The sequence below is a fragment of the Sciurus carolinensis genome, chromosome 4, assembly GCF_902686445.1.
Source record: "Sciurus carolinensis chromosome 4, mSciCar1.2, whole genome shotgun sequence".
In the NCBI taxonomy this organism is placed as follows: Eukaryota; Metazoa; Chordata; class Mammalia; order Rodentia; family Sciuridae; genus Sciurus; species Sciurus carolinensis.
This window is the reverse complement of record NC_062216.1, coordinates 173,593,850-173,617,034: the sequence shown is the minus strand read 5'-3', so window position 1 is coordinate 173,617,034 and position 23,185 is coordinate 173,593,850. Positions and strand designations below refer to the sequence as shown.

At 61.7% G+C, this 23,185-nt stretch overlaps 1 protein-coding gene across 2 annotated transcripts in view; it reads left to right on the top strand.

Annotated features, from left to right (window-relative positions):
- Nucleotides 1-23,185, top strand: part of Celsr1 (cadherin EGF LAG seven-pass G-type receptor 1) — a 125,094-nt gene that overhangs the window by 30,874 nt on the left and 71,035 nt on the right. For both annotated transcript variants that reach the window (XM_047550908.1, XM_047550907.1), the window contains exon 2: nucleotides 12,130-12,768. In XM_047550908.1, the coding sequence (XP_047406864.1) occupies nucleotides 12,130-12,768 (639 nt within the window). The remainder of the gene's footprint in view (nucleotides 1-12,129; nucleotides 12,769-23,185) is intronic.

Here is a 23,185-nt window from a genome sequence, read left to right as displayed (position 1 = left end):
TGTTACTGTGAGTCTGTCCCCCAGCACCTCGTCTCAGGGTCCGGTGACCTGTCTCTTCAGACCCAGGCTCCAGCCTGGGAGGATCTGGAGCTGGTCTTCTCCTGGGGCCCTCGGGGTGCGTGGCGTGGGGTGTGTGAGTGGGGGAAGGGCAGGGAGGCCTGGCCACACTGGGGGCACAGTGGCACTCTTGGTGGTAAACAGCAGGTGCTCGGCTGTGCAGGGGAGAGGCCGCCTGCAGCTGGGCAGCGGGAAGGCCCGCAGGCAGGCCGTCTTCCAGACCCAGCACTCCTGGGCCGGTGGGCCGAGCGAGGGGCCTGTCAGCGGCCAGCTCCTGTTTTCTCCTGGCTGGTGGATCCCCTCCCTTCCTGGCGCCCGGCTGAGCCCTCAGAGCTGCCCACCAGCCCGGGCAGCCCCTCCCCGTGTGAAGGGGGCCAGCCTGCTGGGCGACCTGGGGAGGCGGGCTGTCAGTTTCAGGGGAAGGGAGCTGCTGGACAAAGGCCTGGGACGGGAGCCCAGAACCACAGAGCCCTCGCTGGGCGCGTGGGGCCAAGACCATGCGAGGTGGGAGAGGGTTTTGTTCCCACCTTTGAGTTCTGGAAACCATCCCGCCATCTGGAGGGGGAGATAGTGGCCTGGCAGTCACAAAGCCCGGGCGGCCCTGTGAAGACAAGCCGGGGTCCCACGTTCACCTTGGCTGGAGGGCCCAGTTCCCGGCGGGGGTGGGGTTCTCCTCACGTTTCTTCCACAGGTGTCTCCGATTAATGATCCAAAACTACTTGCGTCTTACTCTACGAATGTCATGCTAAATCGGTCTCTTGAAATTTAGGACTGGAATTTTCTTAGCAAATATTTAACTAGGAGAACAATTCCTGCTTTTCCGTGCGCGGGGGTTAACAGCGCAGGCGCGGGTTGGTGGAGGACTGGGCCCATGTTTGATCTGTGCCCCAGAAGCAAACCGTGTGTGGACTCTTCCCAGGATTGGGGGAGGAGCCCCTGGAGTAACAGAGATGATCTGCGAGCCCTGGGGGTGGCTGTCCCCTGCCCTGGAGGGGCAGGGCTGGACTGGGTGTTTGGCACCCGGTGGAGTCCCTGGGAGTGGTCACCCCAGGGTCTCTGATGGCTGCAGGACCTCTGGGGAGCTGCAGGGGAGCTGGAGAGGGGCCCTGCACTGGGAGTCCGTCTGCTCCAGCTCCCCAGACTCTAGGCGTGGTCCCCCAAGGGTCAGTGGCCTCCTACAGCCTCCCTGTGCAATTTGCATTTCAAAGAGGTCGCAGTGAAATTATTCTGGAAGCAACGTGAAGACTCCCTGCCGGGGGCCATTGGCATCTAGGAGGGGCGGGCCCTCCATCGCCGGAGGAGAACTGGGCCTGCAGAAGTGGCCGCCATGGGCTGGGCAGGGTGGGAGGGAGGGAATTGCCCTCTGGGGGCCTTGCTGGGGGCCAGAAGCCAGGCCTGGTAGGCTGCGTGGCTGCCATGCCACTGGTGCCCCATCCCGACCTCAGCCCTGTCCCCACCTTCACAGCCGGTTCCCCTGGCAGCTCCCTCCCATGGCCTCTGACCTGAGACCCTGGGCCTTACTCCCCGTTGGTGAGTCTGAGAGCCAGGGCAGGACAGGGCCTGGGACGCCCTGTGCTCCGGGGGTTGGCAGTTGCATGTGCTCACCTGGAGACGGGCTCGGGTGCATGCTGCTGTGGGGCAGGTGGCCCTGGTGGCTGCGCTTGCTCTTCCGGAGGTGCCAATCGCTGGTTTTAGGACGCTTTCTCACTGCCCACCCTCCCCGGGCCTGTGCAGTTAATAATCATCCTCCCTTGAAAGCATTTGTGTGAAGCGGCCCAGTAGACACCTGGAAGCTGCCCAGCCTGATGTGGCCGAGGCGGGAAGATCCAGGTCTGTATCCCCAGCAGCTGTGTGTCCTGGACACAGTCCCTGAGCCTCTCTGGGCCCCAGGCCCTCGTCACTGTGGTAGCAGAATCTGCTCTGTCCTGCTCTCTGGGTTGAAGGAGTGAAATGCCGGGGCTCCTCACAGCCCCAGGAGCGGGAGGCCAGTCGTCCCCTTGCTGGTGGGGAACAGGCACTCATGGCGGAAGGGGTGGGCTGCCCTGCCCCTCCCTGAGGCCTGAGATGGGGCAGCTCTTGGGCCCGGCGTCTCCTCCCTGCCTTCCCGTCTTCAGGCTCTCCCGGCTCCCGCCCTCTCCCCCAGCAGCCCCTCAGGGCCCCACTGGGCTGGTGGCCTCCCTGGCCTCCCCGCCTGGGCTCCTCTGCTGCCCTCCCTCTTCCTGGGTGGTCTCGCCCTCTGCCACAGCCCTGGGTCCCCGACTGGACGGCTCTGCCTGGTCAGGCTCTGGGCACAGACCTGACGCCCCAGGGCTGTCTCCACCAGGACCCTGGAGGGCGCCTTGTCCAGTCGCCTCTTGCTGGTGGGCTCTCCCTGCGCCACAGCTGTCCCTTCACGGGGCATGGGGCCCTGCCGTTCCGTTCTGCCTGGGGTCAGTGGGGACGGCCTGCTTCTGCCGGTATTTGGGGTCTTCTCTGGGGGTGACTTGAATGGCAGGCAGGGTAGAGTGGCTGGGGCAGAGTCATCCGGACAGGGGTTGAACTCTGGCCTGTTTTCCTACGTTATATCACGGCCACGCCCGTCCAGGAACTTGTCCAGGACTAGGCCGTTTGTGTGGCCTGCGTAGCCCCAACAACGCTTTTCTCTTTGGTTCTGTACAGAAACATCCCCCTGCCCCATCTAGTCTCCCTGGCTCATGTCTGGAGCTTGGGCTGGGGACTTAAGCCTGCCTTGGCCGGCGGCTCCTGGGGCCTCCCTGGGCCTGGGTCTCTCACAGCCTGGCCATTGGGTCCTGAGAGGGAGTGCACCAGGGGCCAGAGTCAGGAGAGCCCGGTGGAAGCCCAGCCGCCCTTTCTGACCTAGCTTTGGGGGTCTCGCCCGGCCTTCCTCTGTTGGTGGCTTCCCCAAGCCCACCCAGATGCAGGGAAGGGGACACAGCTCTCACCTGCAGGCAGGAGGGTGCCCCAGCCGCTGTGGTGTGTTTTTTTAAAGCCACTCATCCTTTAGACTCCTCATGTCCCTCCAGGTGGGCGGCTGGGACAGCATCCCCCGTCCAAGCCAGAAGCTGGTCCCCACCTCTTTCCGCCATTCCTCATCCTCCCATCCACTCTCCATTTCACCTCAAGAATTTTTATTGTTGTTTTGAAATAATTCAGCTACGTGAGATCATAAGCCCCACACGTGTGGGAGAGAGAACGCAGCAGATGGGTGCCGCCCGGCGGGTGCTGTGGGCCCTCCCCTGCCTGTGGCCGCCCTGCGCCCCGTCCTGGCCTCCCCTACTGCCCAGGGGATTTTGTTTATTTTCCTTTGCTTTTCATCCTGGCTGCCTGGCACGTTCTGAGGAGACGCTGGTCCACAGCCCCATCCGCTACTCCTAGTCCAAATGCCCTGAAACCCTGAGGGGGTTTTGCACAAGTTCATTGACAGCCACACATGACCCACAGCAACCTGGCATGGTGGCGCACGCCTGTCATCCCAGTGGCTTGGGAGCCTGAGTCGGGAGGATTGCAAGTTCAGGACCAGCCTCAGCAACTTAGCAAGACTGTAAGCAACCTAGTGAGACCCTGTCTCAAAAAATAAAAGGGGCTGGGGATGTGGCTCCGTGGTTAAGCACCCCTGGGTTAAGACCCACACCAAATGATACCGCGCTCGATCACGTTGCTGCAGGGAGGCGGGCATCTCACCACCTGGGCCCTGCTGCGGTGTCGGATTGTACCCATTCTGTCCCAGTCTCTGAGCACTCTCAGTCCCACTGCCTCCTGGTCCCACGGGTTTCAGGTGAGGGACTCTGGACCTGTCTGAGGCTGCATGGGAGACCCAGCGTGTCCCAGTGGGCTCCGCACACAGTGAACAGAGACCCACAGACTCCCAGAGCCTGGGGGCCCCGTGGCCAGCAGGGGTGGGCTGGCTGGCGTTTCGTTAGCCCCCATCTTTTCTCCTCCCCCTTTGGGCTGAAGCAGCTCTGCGGCTTGTCTGGGGTGCAGGACATATGGGCTGCCCCTTGGCAGGTGCTCCGGGGCCACATTGTCATGCCGGATGGCGTCACTGGGCTCAGAACCAGGCGCTCACTGTTCTCTGAAGCCTGTATTGTTGCCTAATCTTTGCCCGGGGGGACTTGGCCCTTCTTCCTGGGAGGGGGCAGAAAGGTGGGCTCTCTGGCGCTGACAGGGAAGAGGAGGCTGGATGGGCTCCCTGCTGGCTCCGCCGCACCACATTTGGGGTCCAGCTGGCAAGGGAAGCCTCAGACAGCGCTGCCGGAGGTGTGGAGGCCCTGGGTGGCCTGGCAGCGGCGGGAGTGCCAAACCAGGAGCTCATGCCGGGCGGCTGCCCAGGAGACTGGTGCTGCCTGCGTCTCAGGCTGGGGAGTCCAGGATGTTCGCGTTGTTTTCTGAGGGCGGGGCTGTCAGCGGGTGCAGTTGTGCTCGGCAGCGTGGGAAGAGGGACAGCGTGTCAGCAAGGCTGGCTGGTGTCGCGCAGGGAGGCGCCCCTCGGGGGTGCCCGCCCAGCCGCCCGCACCAGAAGCCGAGGCCCTTGCTCCCGCGACTGCCACTCCTCGGGATCTTACGGTGGCCTTTGTTTCAGGCTTGCTGCTCACCTGGCGTCCCGAGCAGAGGGTGTAGCGCGGTGAGGCTTAGATTCCTGTTCACGTGATTTCTGCGCATTGTTCGTGCACTTGAAACAAAACAGGGCGAGCAGCGCTTCCTGAGGGTCTCTGGGCGTGGCCGGCCTGCTCCTGGGGCGAGGGACCGTGCCGGGTTTCTTTCCCAGTGTCTGGTCGACGGCATGAACGCACCGTGGGGGCCTTGGGTCCATACCTGGGAGGGAACCTAGGTCTTCACGGCCAGTGAGTGGTGCCTCCGAGGTTGGATGGCGGCTTTGCCTTCCCAGCCTCTGTCCTCCTCTGACTTCATTCGCCAGCCGACTGTAAGGGGGTCTCTCTTGAAGTGCCTTTTAAAATGGTGTTCTCCTCGTGAGTCCCCTCATGCGAAAGCAGCACGTTCAGGGCCACAAGGCTCTCTCTTAAAAAGGGGCAGGGAATTCCCTAACGAGAAGCCCAGCCTTCAAAGGCAAGGGCTCATCAGCACTGGGACGCCCCCAGGGACACCCCTCCGCCTGGCCATCCCGCAGGGTGGGTACTGCAGACCCCTGCCCCTCGGTTGCTGGCTCCCGCCCCCTTCTCCTTGCTCTGGCAGCCAGCAGTGTGCCTCTGCCTCTGTGGCATCACCTCTGTGAACATTCTGTGCCAGTGGGGTCACGCGGAACGTGGCCGTTGTGTCTGGCTTCTTCCATTCAGAACGCCCGCCCGTTTCTCCACGCGGCCGCGGATGTCAGCACGTCTTTGCTGCTTATGGTGGACTAGCATCCCCTCCGGTGTGGACCAGACTGCTGGTCCCTGGGTCGGTTGATGGACACTTTGGTCGCTACGTTCTGGCCGTCAGGAACGTTGCTGCTCCTGGCGTTCATGTGCCACTTCCTGTGTCCACGTGTCTTTAGTTTTTTAAGTTACATAAGGATGGAATTCTGGGTCATACGTTAATCTACGTCTCACTTCTTGAGGAGCCAGCACTAGCTCTGGCCTGGAAGTTCTGTCTCTTGGCCAGAAGGCGCTTGCTCCGAGTCTCATCCCTCAGCTCCTGTAGCTGGGGTTGTACTGGCCACTGTGGGTAGGGAGCCCTGTTGTGATTTCAGGCTTCTAGAAGGTTCCATAAAGTACAGACAAGACTAGCTGTGTTTCTCATGGGGTAATTAATGGCATAAGTTATGAATTAGATGTTAACTTCCACCTTGGGATAGGAGCTTTATTTAATACACAAGTTCAGGAGAGACTGGTTCTGAACTGGTGTGACTTTACTGGAGACGATGATGTAGTGCGTGTTCTCAGCCTTTCATAACTGTGACAAAATACCTGAAAAAACTGCTTAAGGAGGAAGGATTTATTTTGGCTTGTGGTTTCAGAGCTTCAGTCCATGCTGGCTCCAAGGCAGACCATCATGGCGGGAGGGTGCGGTGGGAAGAGCTTCTCTGATCCTGGCACTGGTGGGAAGCGGCGGCGAGAGAGGCAGAGGCTGGGATGGGTCAACTCCCCAGGGTGCTCCCCAGTGACCGGCCCCCTCCCGCTAGGACCCTGCTCCCAGGAGTCCCTCCGGCCACCCGGGGTTCGTCCACTGATGTGGTCAGAGCCTCACTCTGTTGTGGTCACTCCTGGAGCCCACCTCCGGGCCGTCCTGTGCCGGGTGCCAGACTTCCCACACTCGAGCTTTCTGGGGACATCCAGATGAACTGTGACTCAGTGACGTCGAGAACCAGGGCTCGGGGTCTTGGCTTCCTTCAGCTCGCTTCTTTCTTCCTGTGTTTACTTTTACTGGTGGGATACTTTAGGTGACATGGAACCTGCCACTTCACAGGGACAGCTCAGTGGTATCACGTTCATTCACCAGCCTCTCCAGAATGCTCACCTCCACCTCCTACAATGGATACTCTCCCTGCCCCCACCCCCTGGGCACATCCACTTCTGTCTCTGAACTTGACCCTGCAGGCGCCTCGCCCAGGGGCCTCACGTGGGATCTGCCTTCTTGGTTAGGTTTCTGTCCCCAAGCACAGTGTCCTCAAGGTCCCCTCTCGCTGTGGAGGTAACAGCAGCACTTGCCTCCTGTGTGCATGTTGTTTCTTTGCTGCCCTTTCTAGTCGGGTCCTTTCTAGGACGTGTGGTGTCCGCCCAACCCCTCCGTTGCTGACCGTTGGGGGCTGTCGTTTCTCCACAGACTGCCCCAAGTCTCCCGAGGCAGCAGTCCTGGGCATTTCTAGGGCTTCACAGTTCAGAGGGGAGGAAGGGTGCTTGGTGTGAGTGTCTTAGAGGCAGAGGGTGCAGAGAGGGCTTGGGGTCTGGGGCCTGGACCGGGCACTGGATGGGGCTGGGGGCTCTTGCCAGCAGCCTGGGCTCTGGTGCTTGGTGTGTCCCATGATCCACTGGGATCAGCAGGAGAGGGCCAGCAGCTTGAGGGGCAGCGGAGGTGGGAGTTGTAAGGTATGGACCTGGGTCCCAAATGAGAGGAGACAGGTGTGGGCTGTGGCTTAGGCGGGACCCTCCCTTGCGCCAGGCAGAGCTGCAGCCCAGTGGGCTGGCTGCCCTGGGCCCCACACAGTGCCTGGTGCGCCGGTCACCCTCCAGCTGGCCCACGCCCCTGGCTGAGGCAGGAGCAGCAGGCCTTTGGCAGCAGGAGTGCCCGCCCAGCCCTACCCTGCTGTCTCCTGGCAGCTTGTCCCTGAGGTGTGAGTCTGGATCCAGGAGATGCAGGTTTGAGATTCGGCCTCAGTTGCCCTGAAACAAGGGAAATGCCCTCGGAGCCGGAGCCACAGTCACACCTGCTGTCTGGTGTGACAGACAAGCGCCGTGGAGAGAGGTGCAGGAGGCCACTCTGAGGTCACCTGGCTGAGAGGGACCTCCAGCAGCCCTCCTTGCCTCATGTTGGGAAGCCTTGGGAGGGGACAGGAGCGGGGACAGGGTGGGGACAGGAGCACGGGAGGGAGCACAGCCTTTGCCTCAGGCCTGCTGACGGCACCACTGTGCCCTGTGGCTGTGGACAGCTCTGAACTGGGTGGGGGCAGCCTCTTAGCAGAGACGATCCAGCAGAGGAGGCGCCCAGGCATGGCGTGGAGTGACGGGGACACATGAGCAAGTGTCCCTGGCTGTCCTCAGCAGGCAGGACATGACCCTCTTGGGCCATCTCCATCCACCAGACCATCTGTGGTGGGGCCTGGGGCCAGGTTGAGTCTGGGTCCTGCTGCCTGCAGCCTGAGTGTCCTCTCTGGCCAGAGCCTCTTCTGTCCTTTGTCCTCAGCAGTGGGCCCTCGTGTGCCCAGGTCCCATGCATGCCCATGAGGTCCCTCTCCTGTGGCCACCTCCCCCTGTGCTTTACACCTCGGGCCCAGCAGCAGACAGGAGGCCCCTCTCCTGCTTGTGGCCCCGTCTCCCTCTCCCCCACACCCCCACCTGTCCTGGGCTGAATGGTGTCCCCAAGTCCACATCCACCTGGAACCACAATCGGCGTCATTGGAGATAGGCTCTTCAGGTGTGTCACCAAGGTGAGCATCAAGATGACGCTATGCTGTCCCATCCAGGGACAGGCATCCTTTTAAGAGAAACCAGACCTCTAGAGGGAAGGAGGCCACCTGAGGCCAGGAGCAGACTGCAGAGGTGTGTCCACAGGCCAAGGGACTCTAGGGTTGGGTGACACCAGATGCTGGGGGCCTGGAGCAGGCTTTCCTCAGGGCCTCTGTAGGACCAGCCTGCTGACACCCAGACTCCGTACTGCTTGTCCCCAGGACAAGAGGTTAAGTGTCTGCTGCTGCTGGCCACTTGGTCATGGTGCTGCTCAGGAGGTGGCTGCCCGTCTGCCCTGGCTTGCCACCTGTTCCTGCGTTTAACACATGGGGGCCCTACTCGTCTGTTTTCAGGGGCCGGCCCTCCTGGGGTCATCCAGCACTGGCCACTCTGCCAGTCTTTCGCAGTGAGGTCACCGGCCTCCAGGCCTCAAGGGTCCCTGTCCCTCTCCAGCTGCACTCTGGGGCCGTCAGCTCTGTGGAGGCCATGGTGTCACAGGGCACCTCAGTCCACTCGGGTCACAACTGGATGGCATCAGCCTCCTGCCACGTTTCTCCCCACACGAGAGGGTCCTGACCCCCAGACCTGGATGGTTCTTGCTGACCTGGTTCCGGGAGATGCAGAAAGCGCCTGCCCGCGGGCTGTGCCACCTTCTGTTTCCGCCCACGCTCCAGGGTCAGTGCCGTGGCTCGTCTTCCCAGGGGAGGCAGCGCAAGTTGCCCTGGACTGCTTTTGGGGTGTGCGGAGCTGACGGGATGCTGGCCTTCCAGCTGTGGGGAAAACACCTGGACGCCAGCTGGGGGGTGCCCAGGGGCCCGCTGTCCTGAGCTGAATGGGCCCCTGCCTGTGAGCCTGGTCCTGGCTCCTGTGGGGAGGGAGGTCCTGAGGGCAGAGTGCAGGTCACCTCTGCCTCCCGCTCCCCCAGGCCTTCTTCCCTCAGGCTGCCAGGTCCGACTGCCACAGCCCGGAGGTGACGGGGTGGCTGAATGTCACATACAGTCCTGACTGGGTCCTGGGGTAGAGGGACGGTGGGTAGACTGGGGAAACTGAAGGCGGTGGGCTTCGGTGGCATGTGGCTGGGGAGCCTGGGTGTGTGGTCCCGGAAGGTCGCTCTCTTCATGGGGTTCAGTGAGTCGAGAGCAGCTCTAAAGCGAAGGTGGAGTGGAGCAGAACCTCCGACCCAGCCGGAGCCGCTGCGGCCTGCGCCGTGGACGGCTGTGCTCTCCTGCAGATGCCTTCCTGCTGGCGAACGGTGCCACCTTCCCTCCTGGGTGCTGTCGGCTGCCCTGTCCCCTGCATGGCTGCTGCTGCTCTATGGGCACAGCTTCATGCTCCGTCGTGGGGGTGGCCTCTGTGTCGCTCTGGTGGCCCCTGGCTGATGGGCATTTTGTGTGTGTCCCAGGGGCTTGTGAGCTGCAGGTGGTTCAGGAGCCCACCGGAGGAGGCAGGGGGCAGGCTCGCTGTCCTCCGGTGTCCGGGTGTCCAGGACAGTGTGTCGTCTCGAGCGACACTGGGTGGGGTGATGCCTGTCATGTCCCCAGCCCAATGATGGCAGTTAATGTTTAATGCCAATCCCCGGGTCCCCAGCGAGCACGAGTCCTTAGAAGGCGGCTCCTTGCTGTGGGGTCTCCTCCACGCTGTGCCTCCCTGGGCTGCCCACCGGTGGGTGGCCGAGTCCTGCAGCCCCCATCCCTGGGCAGGAAAGCCCAGTGTGGCCGAGGAGGCCTGGACTTTGAGCTTACCCCTGTGGCCTCTGCATCCTGGGCCAGAGCAAACAGACCCACAGGTGGCTTCCGGAGAGGGGTCTGTCGAGCCGTCACCAGGAGCAGGCGGTCACCTGCCTGTGCTGTTGTCATGGGCGTCTGCAAAGGGAACCCAGCAGCTGCCAGAAAGTGAAAATAGCCCTTGGAAAAATGGCGCCTCTTGGGCTCTGTGCCCAACGCATCGGGTGGAAGAGCTGCGTGGGAGCCGCGCCTCCGCCCAGCGTGCCCATCCAGCAGCTCTGCAGCCGGAACAGTCTAGACAGGACAGCGGCAGGAGTGAGCCCTACAGGTGTTCAGTCCTTAGGGACTCGGGGGAGAAACAGGTGTAGACAAATAAGAGTGAGGTCAGGTGGCGGCTCCTGTGCAGGAAGTGGGGACACACAGGGTGGACGGGGTGCTGGTGCGAGAGGACCCCCGAGGAGGGCTGTTAGCTGAGACGGGTGATGAAACATACCAAGAAGGACCACAATACGGGGCAAGGCGTGTGGGCTTTATTCTAGGTGTCTCCAGGGGCCACCCGAGGACTGTGCCGTGGTGTGAGGATGTGGTGGAGGGAAACCGAGGCTGATAGACCCACGCCATGCCCGTGTGTTCCAGCGGGTTGCACCAGGCTGTCGATTTTCTTTTAAGAAATGCACTGGATACACATAAGGTGACGTTTTCCAGCCTGCCCGTGTGAAGGGCCGCTGTGACCGTGGCCGCCACCCCCTCCGCAGCTATTTTCTTCCCAAGCAGCAGTGGGGACCTGAGCGGGGGCTCACCAAGCAGCGGTGTTGATACTGGGGAGGATGCCGGGCACCCCTCCAGCCGGCCATGCGTCTTGGACCCGTGGCTTCTCTGCATCTCAGTTGCCACCTGTTTCTGTTGGTATTTTTGGCGCTGGGGATTGAACCCGGGGACGCTTAACCACGGAGCCAGACGCTTACTGACAGACAGGGAGGCTGAGTCACTGAGGCTGGCCTGGAACGTGCCATCCTCCTCTTCGGCTCCTGAGTTGCTGGGATGAAGGTGTGGCCACTGCCCAGGCACAGAGGGGGACGAGGTGGCTCCTGTGGGGGTCTCCTAGAATCTCAGGTTTCCTGTGACAAAGCTCCTGGACACAGTCGTGACTGGGGTACTGATGTTTCTTCGCTGTGTGGACAAGTTGTGGGACTTGGGATCCCTTGTGGCGCAGCATCAGCCGTGGCTGCAGGCCCCGTGGACGCAGAAGGCCCTCTCCTCCCTCCTGGCGTGCTGCATGCCTCGCAGGGACATGCCGCGGTGATGGGCCTCACAGGGTTGTCACCTGGCGGATCCTCCGAATGCTCCAAGTCTCTCCCGCTGCTTCCTGGAAACAAGTGGCAGAGACTCTGCCCTCCTCAGTTCCCGCCTGGCTCTGCCTCTTGGAGGCTGAGAGGACTCCGGCAGGGGCTCGGGCCTCAGGCAGGGGGGCTCAGGCAGCACAGTGTGGAGGCTGCACCCCCTCGATGTGAGCCTGCAGGTTTTCTCAGGTGCCAGGCGGGCCTGGGACAGGCACAGGCCGCTGGGGCAGGCTCACCTCCGCTGCCCTGCGCCTGGGAGCCCACAGACAGCATGGCCACCCTGGAGGCTGGTTCTGGGCTTGGAACTGTGTTGTGCGGCTCCATAACCAGAGCCGTCTTCCCTCTTGGTCTGAGTGCCAAGCTCTGTCTCTGTGGTTGGTTCCCGTGCCGGCCGAGTCTCAGCGTGGCCTTGTGTGCCTTTCCAGAGCAGTGTTGGCCGAGCGTCCCCGCCTGTGGGGTGGGCCCGATGGTGCGTCTGGGTGGGACTGTTCCTGGCACCCGTGCAGGCTGGCAGCACACCGCGGGGTTGGAGCTGGCTGGGGAGGAAGGGCAGAAATGCGGGCAGAGGGCAGGTTGGGTGGGGTGGGAGGGCCTGGTGGCCAGGGTCTGTGTCTTCCTGTGATCGGAGTGAGGCCTGTGAACCCCCAGATCCCCGAATCAGGGTGGTCCCTGGGATGCCCCACTTCACAGTTTGGGGGCCACTGAGGGCTTCTGAGCAGAGGAGGGACGTGGTGGGCTGTGCCCTTGGCGGTGTGGGTGTCAGGGCAAGGAAGGAGGGGCTGGGGAAGCAGGAGGTCGGGGCGGAACGGGGCCTCTCCTCTGCTGAGTGCTCTTGGCTGTTCCCAGGGCGGCCAGCAGGAGCTCTGCCCCCAGGCGTCGTGTGACCGCTGGCTTCCTTGTGTCCCACAGATGGCATCCACAGCGTCACGGCCCTCTGCACCCTGCGCGTCACCATCATCACGGACGACATGCTGACCAACAGCATCACCGTCCGCCTGGAGAACATGTCCCAGGAGAAGTTCCTCTCCCCGCTGCTGTCCCTGTTTGTGGAAGGGGTGGCCACGGTGCTGTCCACCACCAAGGACGACATCTTTGTCTTCAACATCCAGAACGACACGGACGTCAGCGCCAACATCCTCAACGTGACCTTCTCGGCGCTGCTGCCCGGGGGCGTGCGGGGGAGGTTCTTCCCCTCCGAGGACCTGCAGGAGCAGATCTACCTGAACCGGACGCTGCTGACCACCATCTCGGCGCAGCGCGTGCTGCCCTTCGACGACAACATCTGCCTGCGCGAGCCCTGTGAGAACTACATGAAGTGCGTGTCCGTGCTGCGCTTCGATAGCTCGGCCCCCTTCATCAGCTCCCGCACCGTGCTCTTCCGGCCCATCCACCCCGTCAACGGCCTGCGCTGCCGCTGCCCGTCCGGCTTCACCGGCGACTACTGCGAGACTGAGATCGACCTCTGCTACTCCAGCCCGTGCGGCGCCAACGGCCGCTGCCGGAGCCGCGAGGGCGGCTACACCTGTGAGTGCTTCGAGGACTTCACGGGTAGGTGTCCGGGGGCCCGCTTGCTCTGCACACGTTCCTGGCTCCCTGTGGGGGTTCCGAGGCTCCTCTGTCCGCTTCCCTCTTGGGGACCTGGTCACAGGACAGGGGCTAGGCCCAGGTGGGGCCTCGGGCGCCTGGAGGTGGCCGAGGAGTGGCTCCGGCTCAGTCTGCAGTGGGCACAAAGGCCCTTCTGCCCGACGCTGAGGTCTCATCCACTCCCCGCGAGCCCGAGGCTGCCCCTTCAGGAGGATGGGGACAGGCCACACTGCAAGGTCCCCCCGAGATACCGGGGGCAGGAGGCCATGCACTGCTTCTGAGTGTCCCAAACACGTCATTCCAGGTTTGGGGTGTGGTTGGTGAGTGCAGCGTGGAACCAGGTGGAAGTCCTGAGCCCCCGCCACGCGGGTCCCGAGGGAGGCTCCCGCGGTCTTCATGCCTCCTTGTCATGGGGCAAAATGACTCGCCTTCCCCACCTCTGAAGGGCACAACTCAGTGCCTCCTGACTCATGCAAAGGCCAGCTGCTCCCCAGGCAGCCAGCGGTTGCTCTTGAACCAAACAGCCTGCCTCAGAGGCCACAAAGCAGGTCCTTCACGGTGCGCTCTGGGCTTCGGGGTTCATGTAAAATCACTGCCTGTTTGAAAAAGGGGATTTTGGTGTTTCTGACGTTGGTTGGTCTGTCTCTTTGGGAGACTCCTGGGGATACGTGGGACTTGATCTGCACCAGAGGTGACTTCCAGCCCCTTCTGTGGCTGTATCCGTGGTTAACCAGTTTGGTGTGAACACAGGGGAAGTCGTTGCCCGCCAGGGCTGGGGGTTTTACCAGGCGCATAGCTGGAGTTTATGGAGCATATGCCGAGGGCTGGAGGTATTAGCAGGTACTTAGGGAGCAGGAAGAGTGTAAAGGGAGAGGAAGGACCAGCGCCTGAGGTCTGTGCGTCAGGCCAGGAGGGAAAACCAGCCCTGGAGCCTGGCAGGATGGGGCTGGGGGCTGGCGCGTCTGCACCGGGTTGGTTGTGATGTGGCGACATGGGGAGGGAGGACGGCTTGCGTCCTGTGTTCTCTGCACCCCTGCCTGGCTGGACGGCTGCCAGCACGGCCCAGACATCTCCTGCCCGTCCCACCGTGTGCTGATCCTCGATTCCCAGCTTGCAGTGAGCGGGAAGGCAGGCAGAGACGCCCCGCATCCCGCTCCAGAGTGGAGGCTCCTCTGCTCGGAGCGTGGGGCAGCCCGTTTCCTGCCACCTTCAGGACATGGTGGGGTATCCCTTCGGCCCCTCCTGCCCCGTGGACATGCAGGCCATCTCCGCCTCTTCCAGAGTGCCCAACAGGATGCCCGAGCCAGCTTGTGTGACTAGCCTCCTCTGATTGGGAAGCCGCTGGGGGCCGGCGCCCCTGTACTCCCTTTCCTTCCACCCTGAGAGCCAGAGAGGGGCACTTCACGGACTGTCCTGTTTCAGACGAGAAGCCGTGGCCACTGTGCCTGAGAAAGCGCTGGCCTCCAGGGGGTCAGCCACTACGTGGCCTTTCTCTGTGCCACAACTAGGTACGGGGTGCCTGCTGTATGCCTCAGACCTTGCCCTGCCCTTTGGAGTGGGTGACCCCGTTGATCTGTGCTTTCTGCACTTTTGTTGGTCGAGGGAACCCCTCAGGCAGCCCCCCATCTGTAGGGAGTTGCGTCTCACTGTGTTAAGACAGGCCTGCTGGAGATGCACAGGATGTGGCCACACGGGCGAGCGGAGGCCGCCAGGGACCCGTGGACCCGGGGTCCCCTCGGCAGACGGCTTGGCCTGCGGGGCGGAGTCGATTGGCTTAGATGTTCTCAAGTTTCCTTTCCATCTTGGGAGTCATTTCTGGAAGAATCGCGAGGGACTGGCCAAGCCTGTCATCACCAGTGAGACCCGTGACGCACAGCGATTGGCAGGAGGCTCATTTGACTCTCTTGGGTGCTGAGAGCATGGTCCGTGTTTCCCCCGAGATAAGACTAATTAAGGCCGGTTCTTTTTCCTCGGCCTCTTCCTCCTCTCCTCCTTCTGCCTTTGAAGCGCTGGTTTTCTGGGCTGAGGTAATTGCACTCCTGCGCGTGTGATGAAAGCCAGGCTGTCGTCGAGGGCTTCCATTACTCTCTCCCTGGAAGCTGAGCGCCGGGCCTTGCGGCTGTGGTTGGAATCAGCCCAAAGGGCTCTGAAAGCGTCAGCTTCCTGTGTTGCAGGACGGGAGACCCAGCAGGGGCGGTAGAAGGAAGGCGTCAGTTAACCCCGGGAGGAGCGCCATGCGTTTCCCATTGGAGAAGATGCTCCTGACAGCCCTCCTGAGTTTCTGGGTCCATCTTGGCCTTAGGGACATTCCCAGACCCCTGGACTTTGCAGGGGAAGAGGACTGCCAGTCACCTTGAGGTGTCTCGGTGAATGAAGCTCTGCTGGGCTGGCGGCCGGGTCAGCAATGGTCCCACTCTTTGGAAGGAGCAGGATCAAGCACACTTAGGTGTGGGCAGTTTGGACTTATAGGGACACTTTCCCCATTTCTTGGTCTGCTGCTGTCCCGGAACAACCGAGTGGCAGGTGCACGCCTGTTCCCTTCATCCTCTGCCTGCAGTCTTGGTGTTTTGATTTCACTGAGTCCCTTAGGAAGGCCATGGCCTCCCACTGGCCTTCTCTTGATCCGGACCTGGACGTGTTCTTCCTGTCTCCCGGCTTCCCCTCTGCCCTCCATCTGTCTAAAAACTGTTCCTTCTGCCTCGTCCATCATGTGCCCCCTTCCAGATGTGTGTGGGGTCTGTCCCTGCTCTGGAAGGTTCTAGAGGGTCTCTCCACCCTCTGGAGGCCTCCCCTGGCCTCCTGAGTGCCACCTTTGCTCCTGGGGGATTTGCTTGTCTTCATGTCAGTGTCTCCGTGTGGTGTGACTTGCAGCCAGTGTTCCTTGGGTGTGTGGTGGTGTTGCTGGCTATTCTAGAAGATTCTACGTGAGTTTTCTACACCACTCTCACGTCCGCCCAGTGCCCCATTTCAGAAATGGAGAAACTGAGGTCTAGAACATGAACGTATTTTGCCCAGAGGCTCCTGGCTGGGGGAGATTTTGCTCCTCAGGGACATTTGACATGAAGACTTGGGTTGTTAGAGGTCGGTGCTGTGGTAGGGTTGCTGCTCGGCACCCCACAATGCACAGGGTGCCCTCCACAAGAGAGCAATCCCGTCCAGTGTCCACGTGGCCAGGCCTTGTGCTGCTGACCCCAAGGCTGAGTGACGATGGTCAGCACCGGGTTCCTTGAGGGCGAGTGGTGGGACTTCCGTTGCCGCCTGTCTCTTGCTTCCTTTGTTTGGCAGCACTCTGTGGAGGTGGCTGCTCTGCACTGGACACCAGGCCTCACCAGGGAAGAGCCATGGCCAGCGGGCAGCCAGGGGTGGTGAGGAAACGACTCCTGCCCGCAGGCACTCACTCCTCACGTCCAGACCAGCCTGGGGCCTTGGTGAGGTCTGGTTTTGCTCTGGGCACACTGTCCCCAGCTACACAACTTGATCTCTCCCTCTAACGTTGGAGACTCCAGTGGTCTCTGAGGGCACCTGACCCTTTGGGCAGTGCTCTCTGCCTTTCCCACATGTCTGTGACAGCCCTTGGGGTGGGGGCCTTTGACAGCCCTGGGGTGGCTTTTACCAATGCCAGGCTGCAGATGACCCAGGGTCTCTCATCCCTCTGCCTGCTGGTCAGCTTCACACGCTGCTCTGCGAGGCTGGCCTCCTTGGGATCCAGCCTCCTGTGTCTGCCTCCTGGTGTCCAGCAGGCGTCTGCAGCGCAGGGTCTATGTGTTCCTTGCTCTGATCCTAAGGCTTCCCCTCCAGTCCCTCATTTCGGCTCACTTGTGCTGACCCCGTGTTTGGTCTGTCGCCTGGTCCTGGTGATTCTGTTTACAGTCAGCCCCTTGAGTCCACATGCATTTGCCTTGTCACCTCCTGACTGGCCTCCTGCTGCCCCTCTGATCTGTCTTCACAGAGCCCAGAGTGTGCCCCCGAGACCTGCTCAGGCCCCGCCAGGGCCATGCACAAGCTTCCCGACACCCCGTGCTCTGGTTTGAAGTCCAGTCAGCCCTCTGGGGCTGTGGCACTCAGGTCCAGCCCCACCGTGATCCCGCTGCCCCTGGCTTTCCCCTCAGCTCACGCCGACCTTCTGCAGGACCCTGCACTTCCCGTGCACTCTCCCCCAGGGCTTCCCCGGGTTCCCTCTGGTCCCTGTCCCTTCCGTCTGCACTGGATGCTTCCTGAGGACAGACCCTGGTCTTCAGGCTGCCGGCACCTGTGCACAGTATGAGGTGCAGGGTGGACACCGTGTCCCCAGGGAACTGCCCCATTCCCCGTGCAGGCCAAAGACATGTCGTCAGGTTCGCCATCATTTTGTGCTGTGGTCAGTGGCACCTTTGCTGCTTTTGTCCCTGAGCTGGAAGGAGAGACTGTCTCCTGTGTCCCTCCCTGGGACACTGGGGCCCTTCTGACTACACTGTAGGCACGTGACTGGCCAGGCTGGGCTGTGAGCTGGAACCCCCGCCCAACAGGACCGCCCCCCTCTCACCTCCTGAGGCTGAGTGGAAGGTGACTAATCACCAGTCACATCCCCGTGGGGCGCATTCCTGAGTGGCAGCTCTGGTATCACTGGGGAGGCTGGGTTTCCCGCAGACTCGGCCCAGCTGGCATTCAGATCCGGGAAGGGAGTGGTGGCCAGCCTGTCCCTGTCTTTCACCCTGAATCTGGGTAGAGGTGGCCGTGGGGCTTCTCCTGGGGGCACTTGTGGGCCAGGTCTTCTTGGTTAGGGTCAAGTTTGTTCTTCACCACTGCTTTTAGGATCCCTGGGCTGCTTATCTGCATTCAGAGAGTTTCCGCAAATCCTGGGAACAGAAGAGCCGCCGAGCAGAGCCTGCCATCGGCTGTCCCTGGGCTTGTGACCCACAGTGCTGGGACTTGGCAGGCGGGATCTAACCGCTGTGGGTCAATGCGTGGGAGTCCCAGTGGTGCTGGCTCTTTGGGGTTACTTCAAGGTTCCCTCCTTGGCGCCTGTCACCTGCTTTATTTCCGGCTCATTCCAGAGGCCAGGCTGCGCTGTCCCTGGTGCTCTGTTACTGTGTTCCTGGGCAACTTGGCTTTCCGCTGTCACGGACTGAGCGATGGAGGGTAGACGGGCCTGGCAGGTGGCTCCCGTTCTCTCCCTGGCTTACTTCCCACAGCTGGGCTTTGCATCAACCCTGAGCCCCATGCCGACTGGCCTCCCCTCGGTACTCTTGTTAACTTGCTGTGGCTGCCGCGACCAAGTCCAGGCAGAGCACCCTGATCCAAACCCCAGAACCTCTCGGGTACTGACACGATGCCACAGTGGGCGCTTCCATGCCTGACCTCACGTGACTGGTCACAGGCACAACATGGCAGTGCCAACACCCTGTGTAATATAAATGAGTTTCCTGTTGAGACTTGGGTCCCAGCCCCAAGATGTCGCATCATGTACGTGACAATACTCCAAAATCTCGAAATCTGAAGTAGAGGTGCTTCTGGTCCCAAATATTTTGAACAAGGCTACTTGCCCTGTGCTGCTGCCTACGGGGCTCAGACACCTGGACTGTGGCTTCGTGCAGTCTGGGGCCAGAAGTCCAAGATCAATGTGGGACACGGTCCCTCTCAAGGCTCCTGGGGAGGATGCCTCCTGCCTCTGCTCGGCTCCTGGTGGCCCCAGGTGTCCCTGGGCCCACCTCTGCCACGGACCTCCTGGTGCCTTCTCTTTGACGGTGTCCCAGTTCCCCTCTTCTTAAGAGGACACCAGCTATTGGAGTAAAGCCCCCCCAAATCCAGTGTGGCGTCATCTCAACTTGATTTTACCTGCAAGAGCCCGTCCACACGAGGTCCACTCCCAGGTATAGGGAGTTAGCAGGACTTGCATTCGTCCTTCTGGGGAACATAATCCATCCCACCTCAGGGCCCTGGGGCTCCGTCTTGATGGTCTGCTGGAAGACAGGTTCCTGAACTTTGCTCTCTTATGAGGGATTTAAACCCAGGGCAGGAGGATTCCCAGGGCCACCATGCTGGCCTGCAGGGGCGTGTGACTAGCACTCAGCAAGGACCAGGACTGCAACCTCGTGTGGGATGGTGCTAGTAGGGGTGGAGCACAGACCTGGGCCACGAAGGCCCCGCTGTGGAGCTGCTTGGGCCCCATGTTCACTGATGGCACCAGGATGGAGAGAGGCGGCTGCTGGGGCTCCCTGCCCGGGGGGCCTGGCTGCAGCTGGTGGGTGTCTGCAGAGTCTCTGGAGAGCCACCGAGCGGATTCTGGGGTTCTGTCCCTCCACCTGCTGTCCCCTAGCTGCCGGAACAAGTTTCCACAGATGAGTGGTTTAAAACTGCACAGGTGCTTCCCTCTGGCCTGAGCGCACGTCCAGGAGCCAGGTGTCCGCAGGCCTGCTTCCTTCTGAAGCCTCTGGGGCCCCTCTGTTTCCTTTCTGGCCTCCAGAGGCCACCTGAGGTCCTGTGCCCTTTCCTCAGGTCACTCCGTCTCTGTCCTCATGTCTCTGACCCCCCAGGCCCTCCTGCTGGCCTGAGCCCACCCATCACCCAGGACAGCCTTAGCATGGTCCCATCTGCAGGGGGCCTTTTGCAGCAAGGTCCCATGTACTCAGGCCACCAGGCTTAGGGCGGGGACATCTTCAGGGGTCCGTCATTTTGCTGACCCACTGACGCCTGCCGGGTACTCAGTGCTCAGTGAGTATCTGCTGATGGAAGCAGAGTGTCACAGGCCTCTTCCTTAGGGCTGTGCAGGGGCCTGGCTGTCCTTGCTGTTTCTCCGGCCACTGCATGGAGCTCTGGCCACTGGGTTTCTGGGGAAGTCCAGTTTAAACCTCTGACCCGAGAATGGTGACACCAGAGGACCTCGGGGACACAGTTCTCTTTTGGCCCGTTGCCCCTCCTGAGCCCTCTCCCTGGTGTGGACAAGTCCTCTGTCCTGCCCAGTTCCCGTCCGGTCCACTGGGCAGGGCTAGCAAGACCCTCTGGGGCGTGTGCCCCCCATGTGACGAGGGCAGGTGGCTGCTCCTGGGCTGCTAAGAACTCTCGCTGCCTTTGCCGCAGGCACCCTGTCCCCAGGGTTGGCTCTCCTTCCTTCTCCCCGGTGGGCGGGGCCCTGGGTCCTGAGCTGCCGTTCTGGGGTGATGCTGGGTCTAGACACACGGATAGCAGCTGGACAGCCCTGTCCAGGCCCCCATGCTGCTGCCTGGCTGCTCCCTGGTGTGGTCTTATCCTGTGCCCACCCCTCCCCCCGGCAGCCAGGCCTGGCAGCCACCCAGAAATTCCCTCCATGGGCTGCAGCATCACCTCCTGACCTGCCCTGCGTGCCAGACTGCAGCCAGCCCCAGAGACACATTGCTCTGTGTCTCTGTTTCTCTCTTTGTCCCCTTTCTGTCTCTGTTCCTTTCCCTCCTTCTGTCTCTCCCTCTCTGTCTCTCTTTATCTCTATTTCTGTCTCTCTCTTCCTGTCTGTCTCTGTCTGTCTTTCCCTATCTCTCTTTCTCTCTGTGTCTCTCTCCTTATCTCTGTCTGTCTCTGCGTACACACATGTTCCTCAGCCTGTTTCTCTGGTGGGATCCTGACTGATAAGAGCTGCCATTTAACATTGCACTAACACTTTCATTCAGATCTTAGAAAGTTCCCTGTGCCTTCAGAGGCCCCTGGTCACCAGGCTTCCCTTCTCCAGATCCTAATTTGATCAGTTCTTGTCCCCAGACTCTAGGGGAGGGGATGTGGCAGTGTCTTTGGGGCCACCTTTGGCTGTTCCCACCTCACAGTGGCATCAGAGGATGGAGGTTGGGAACAGTGCCCTTCCCTGAGAAGCTGTGTCCCCAGTGGGATGCCAGGTTGGGAATGGCTGAGCATGTTCTGGAATTTTCTGATCGGGCACTGCTTTGAGCACCAGGAGAGTTAAAATCCCCAGTCATGGGATTCGGCAGGGCCTCCACCCTCAACTACACAGGTGTCCCCTGTGAGTCAGGGACGCAGTCTGTGGTGGAAGCAGGACTCTGCCTCTGGAAGGCATTTTGAAAAACGGGTGTGTCTGAAGTTCTGGGAATTTGCTTCAAAGAGGAAGATGAAGTCATCGGAGGAGGCTGGCCTTGGCCAAGCCACAGCCTCGTCTTCCAGGGGTGTGGGGTGGGAGCGGGCAGGCGCTGGGTCCTCACCTGGCCTCTCCTGGCTGCCTTCCTGGGTGGGGAGGGCCAGGTGGCCCAGGGTGTGCTTCAGGCAGGAGCCTCAGGAGCAGGTGCCTCAGGTCCCCAGGAGGTGAGAAAGTCAAACACAGCTGGAAACTCAGGGGCAGGAAGAGGAGAGGACGGGGGCTGAGGGCAGCCTCTGACCTCTGGGGCTATGCTCCCTCACCCTGGCCTGCAGGCAGAGGGCCAGGATTCTGCCAAGGGGATGATTTACAGCCAGGGAATCTGAGGCACTGGTCGGGAGCCTGTTCAGGAAGCCTCTGTCCCTGCAGTGGGGCTTCAGGGGTTGGGTGGAAGGGGAGCTGAGGCCCTGTGATCGGCCTCCTGCGTCCCCTGCACGGCACCTTGTGCTGGCCCCGGTGTGGATGCTGAGGCAGGGCTGGGTTCCATGCACGCTCCTGGCCCTGTGGCTGTGTGGCCTCCGACGTCTTGGAGGCTGCATTCCCACATCTCCACAACCAGGGAGTGAGGCCTGGACCCTGGAGTGGCCTCGACCATTCTTAGCTCCATGTGCAGTCCTGGTGACGGCCATGGATGGCGGGCACGGCCCTATCCTTTCTGCCTGTCTGCCGTCCTAGGTCAGCCTGCCCATGGAGCAGCCGGCTCCCCTCCTCTTCTGTGGCTCAGGTGGCCTTGCCCAGGTCATAGCCACTGGGACTTTGCCATCAGCCCCTGTGTGGGGCGGGCTTGCAGGTGTGGGCTGCGGTTGGCAGGATGGGGGCCGGGGCTGGGGCTTGGCCTGCTGTGCAGCGGAACCGCCGCCCGTGTGTGCCCGCAGGGGTGCGGGAGTGTGTGCCTGCCGGGGACGGGTGCCTGCTAGGCGACTGGAGGCGCTTCCTCAGCTGGTCCAGTCCGCTGTGGTGGGCAGGAGTTCTGGGTTCGAATTCCGCCTCAGCTGTGCTCGAGGGGCCTCTGATGTGGATGGGCCCTGAGGGACCCCAGCCCCGCAGCCTGCCTGCTCCCCTCCACTCTTCCCGGCTGCTGTAAGACTCCTCGCCTGTATTTTCACTTCTCCTGAAAGTGACATTTTTGCCCAGATGGGCGCTCTGCGGGGCAGTGGTCTGGTTCGCTCTCTCTCGTAGCCCCGGCGCCCACGCTGGGCAGTCCAGCAGGTGGTGGGTGGACAGCGTGGGCAGTCAGTCATTCTGGCGGACACTCACAGGCTCTGTGCTCTTCCCTGGCCTCGCCACCTCCATGCTTCCTGTGGCAGCGAGGCTTCTGCCTCCTGCTGCTCTGCCGGCCGTAACCTGTGTGAACCTGGGAGTCCGATCTGTGTCCTTAAGTCCTGCGTGAGGACTGGGCTCTTGGGCTCCCACCCACTCCGGGTTTTGCGGGTCTCCTTGGTCACCTGATCCAAATCCTCGCCTGTGCCTGGTCCCTGCTCCTTCCTTGCCTGAGCTTCAGGCTTCCCGGTCCTCTTATGCCTCGTGCCCACATCTTATTCCTTCTGCTGTTGGAAATTCTGGTTTTTCTAGTTCAGAGCCTTCAGCTCTTTCCTGGACTGGAAGGGAATTGTCTTTCTATTTACTTAAGGTCTTAGGTGGGCACAGCTGCCCTCCCCCTCCTGGGGTGCGTCCAGTCCCGACGTCTGGACGGCTGTGTCCCGCGGCTGTGCTGGGCCTGCTCCTCTGCCTGCTCTGGAGCAGCCCTGGGAGCAAGTCCCAAGTGCTTTCCTCACTCAGCACACACCAGCGCCTGCCCAGCTCAGGCCCTCCCTGTCCGCTCCTGGACCTGATGTGCCCGTCCCCGGCATGCCGCCTGGCTCCCCTGCCCTGCCCTCTGCCCCCGCCTCCAGAACAAGGCCAAGCCATCGGGGCGCCTCCTCCTCACCACAGACCAGACCAGGCGCACACCCAGCAGCTGCTCGAGCCCCGAGGGGCTGGGCGTGACCAGACCCCAGATTCCTTAGGTGGAAAGTGGTGGCTCTGGCATTCCAGCCCCGTCTCTGGCAGGGAGAAGAGTCCCCTCCCTCACCACTTGCCCCAAACCTGGTGTGAAGCAGGTGCCCAGTGACAGTGCACACGACCTGGGCTTGGGGTGCAGCTGTAACGGGGGTGCCGCTGGCGGGAGGCTGTGAGTGGTCCACAGCACGCAGGGTGCAGGGCACGCGGGCTTCGGTTTGAACGAGAAGTCCTGGAATTGGACAGTGAGCACATCTCCGTCGTAAGCAAGGCTGGGAGGCTTCGTTGTTT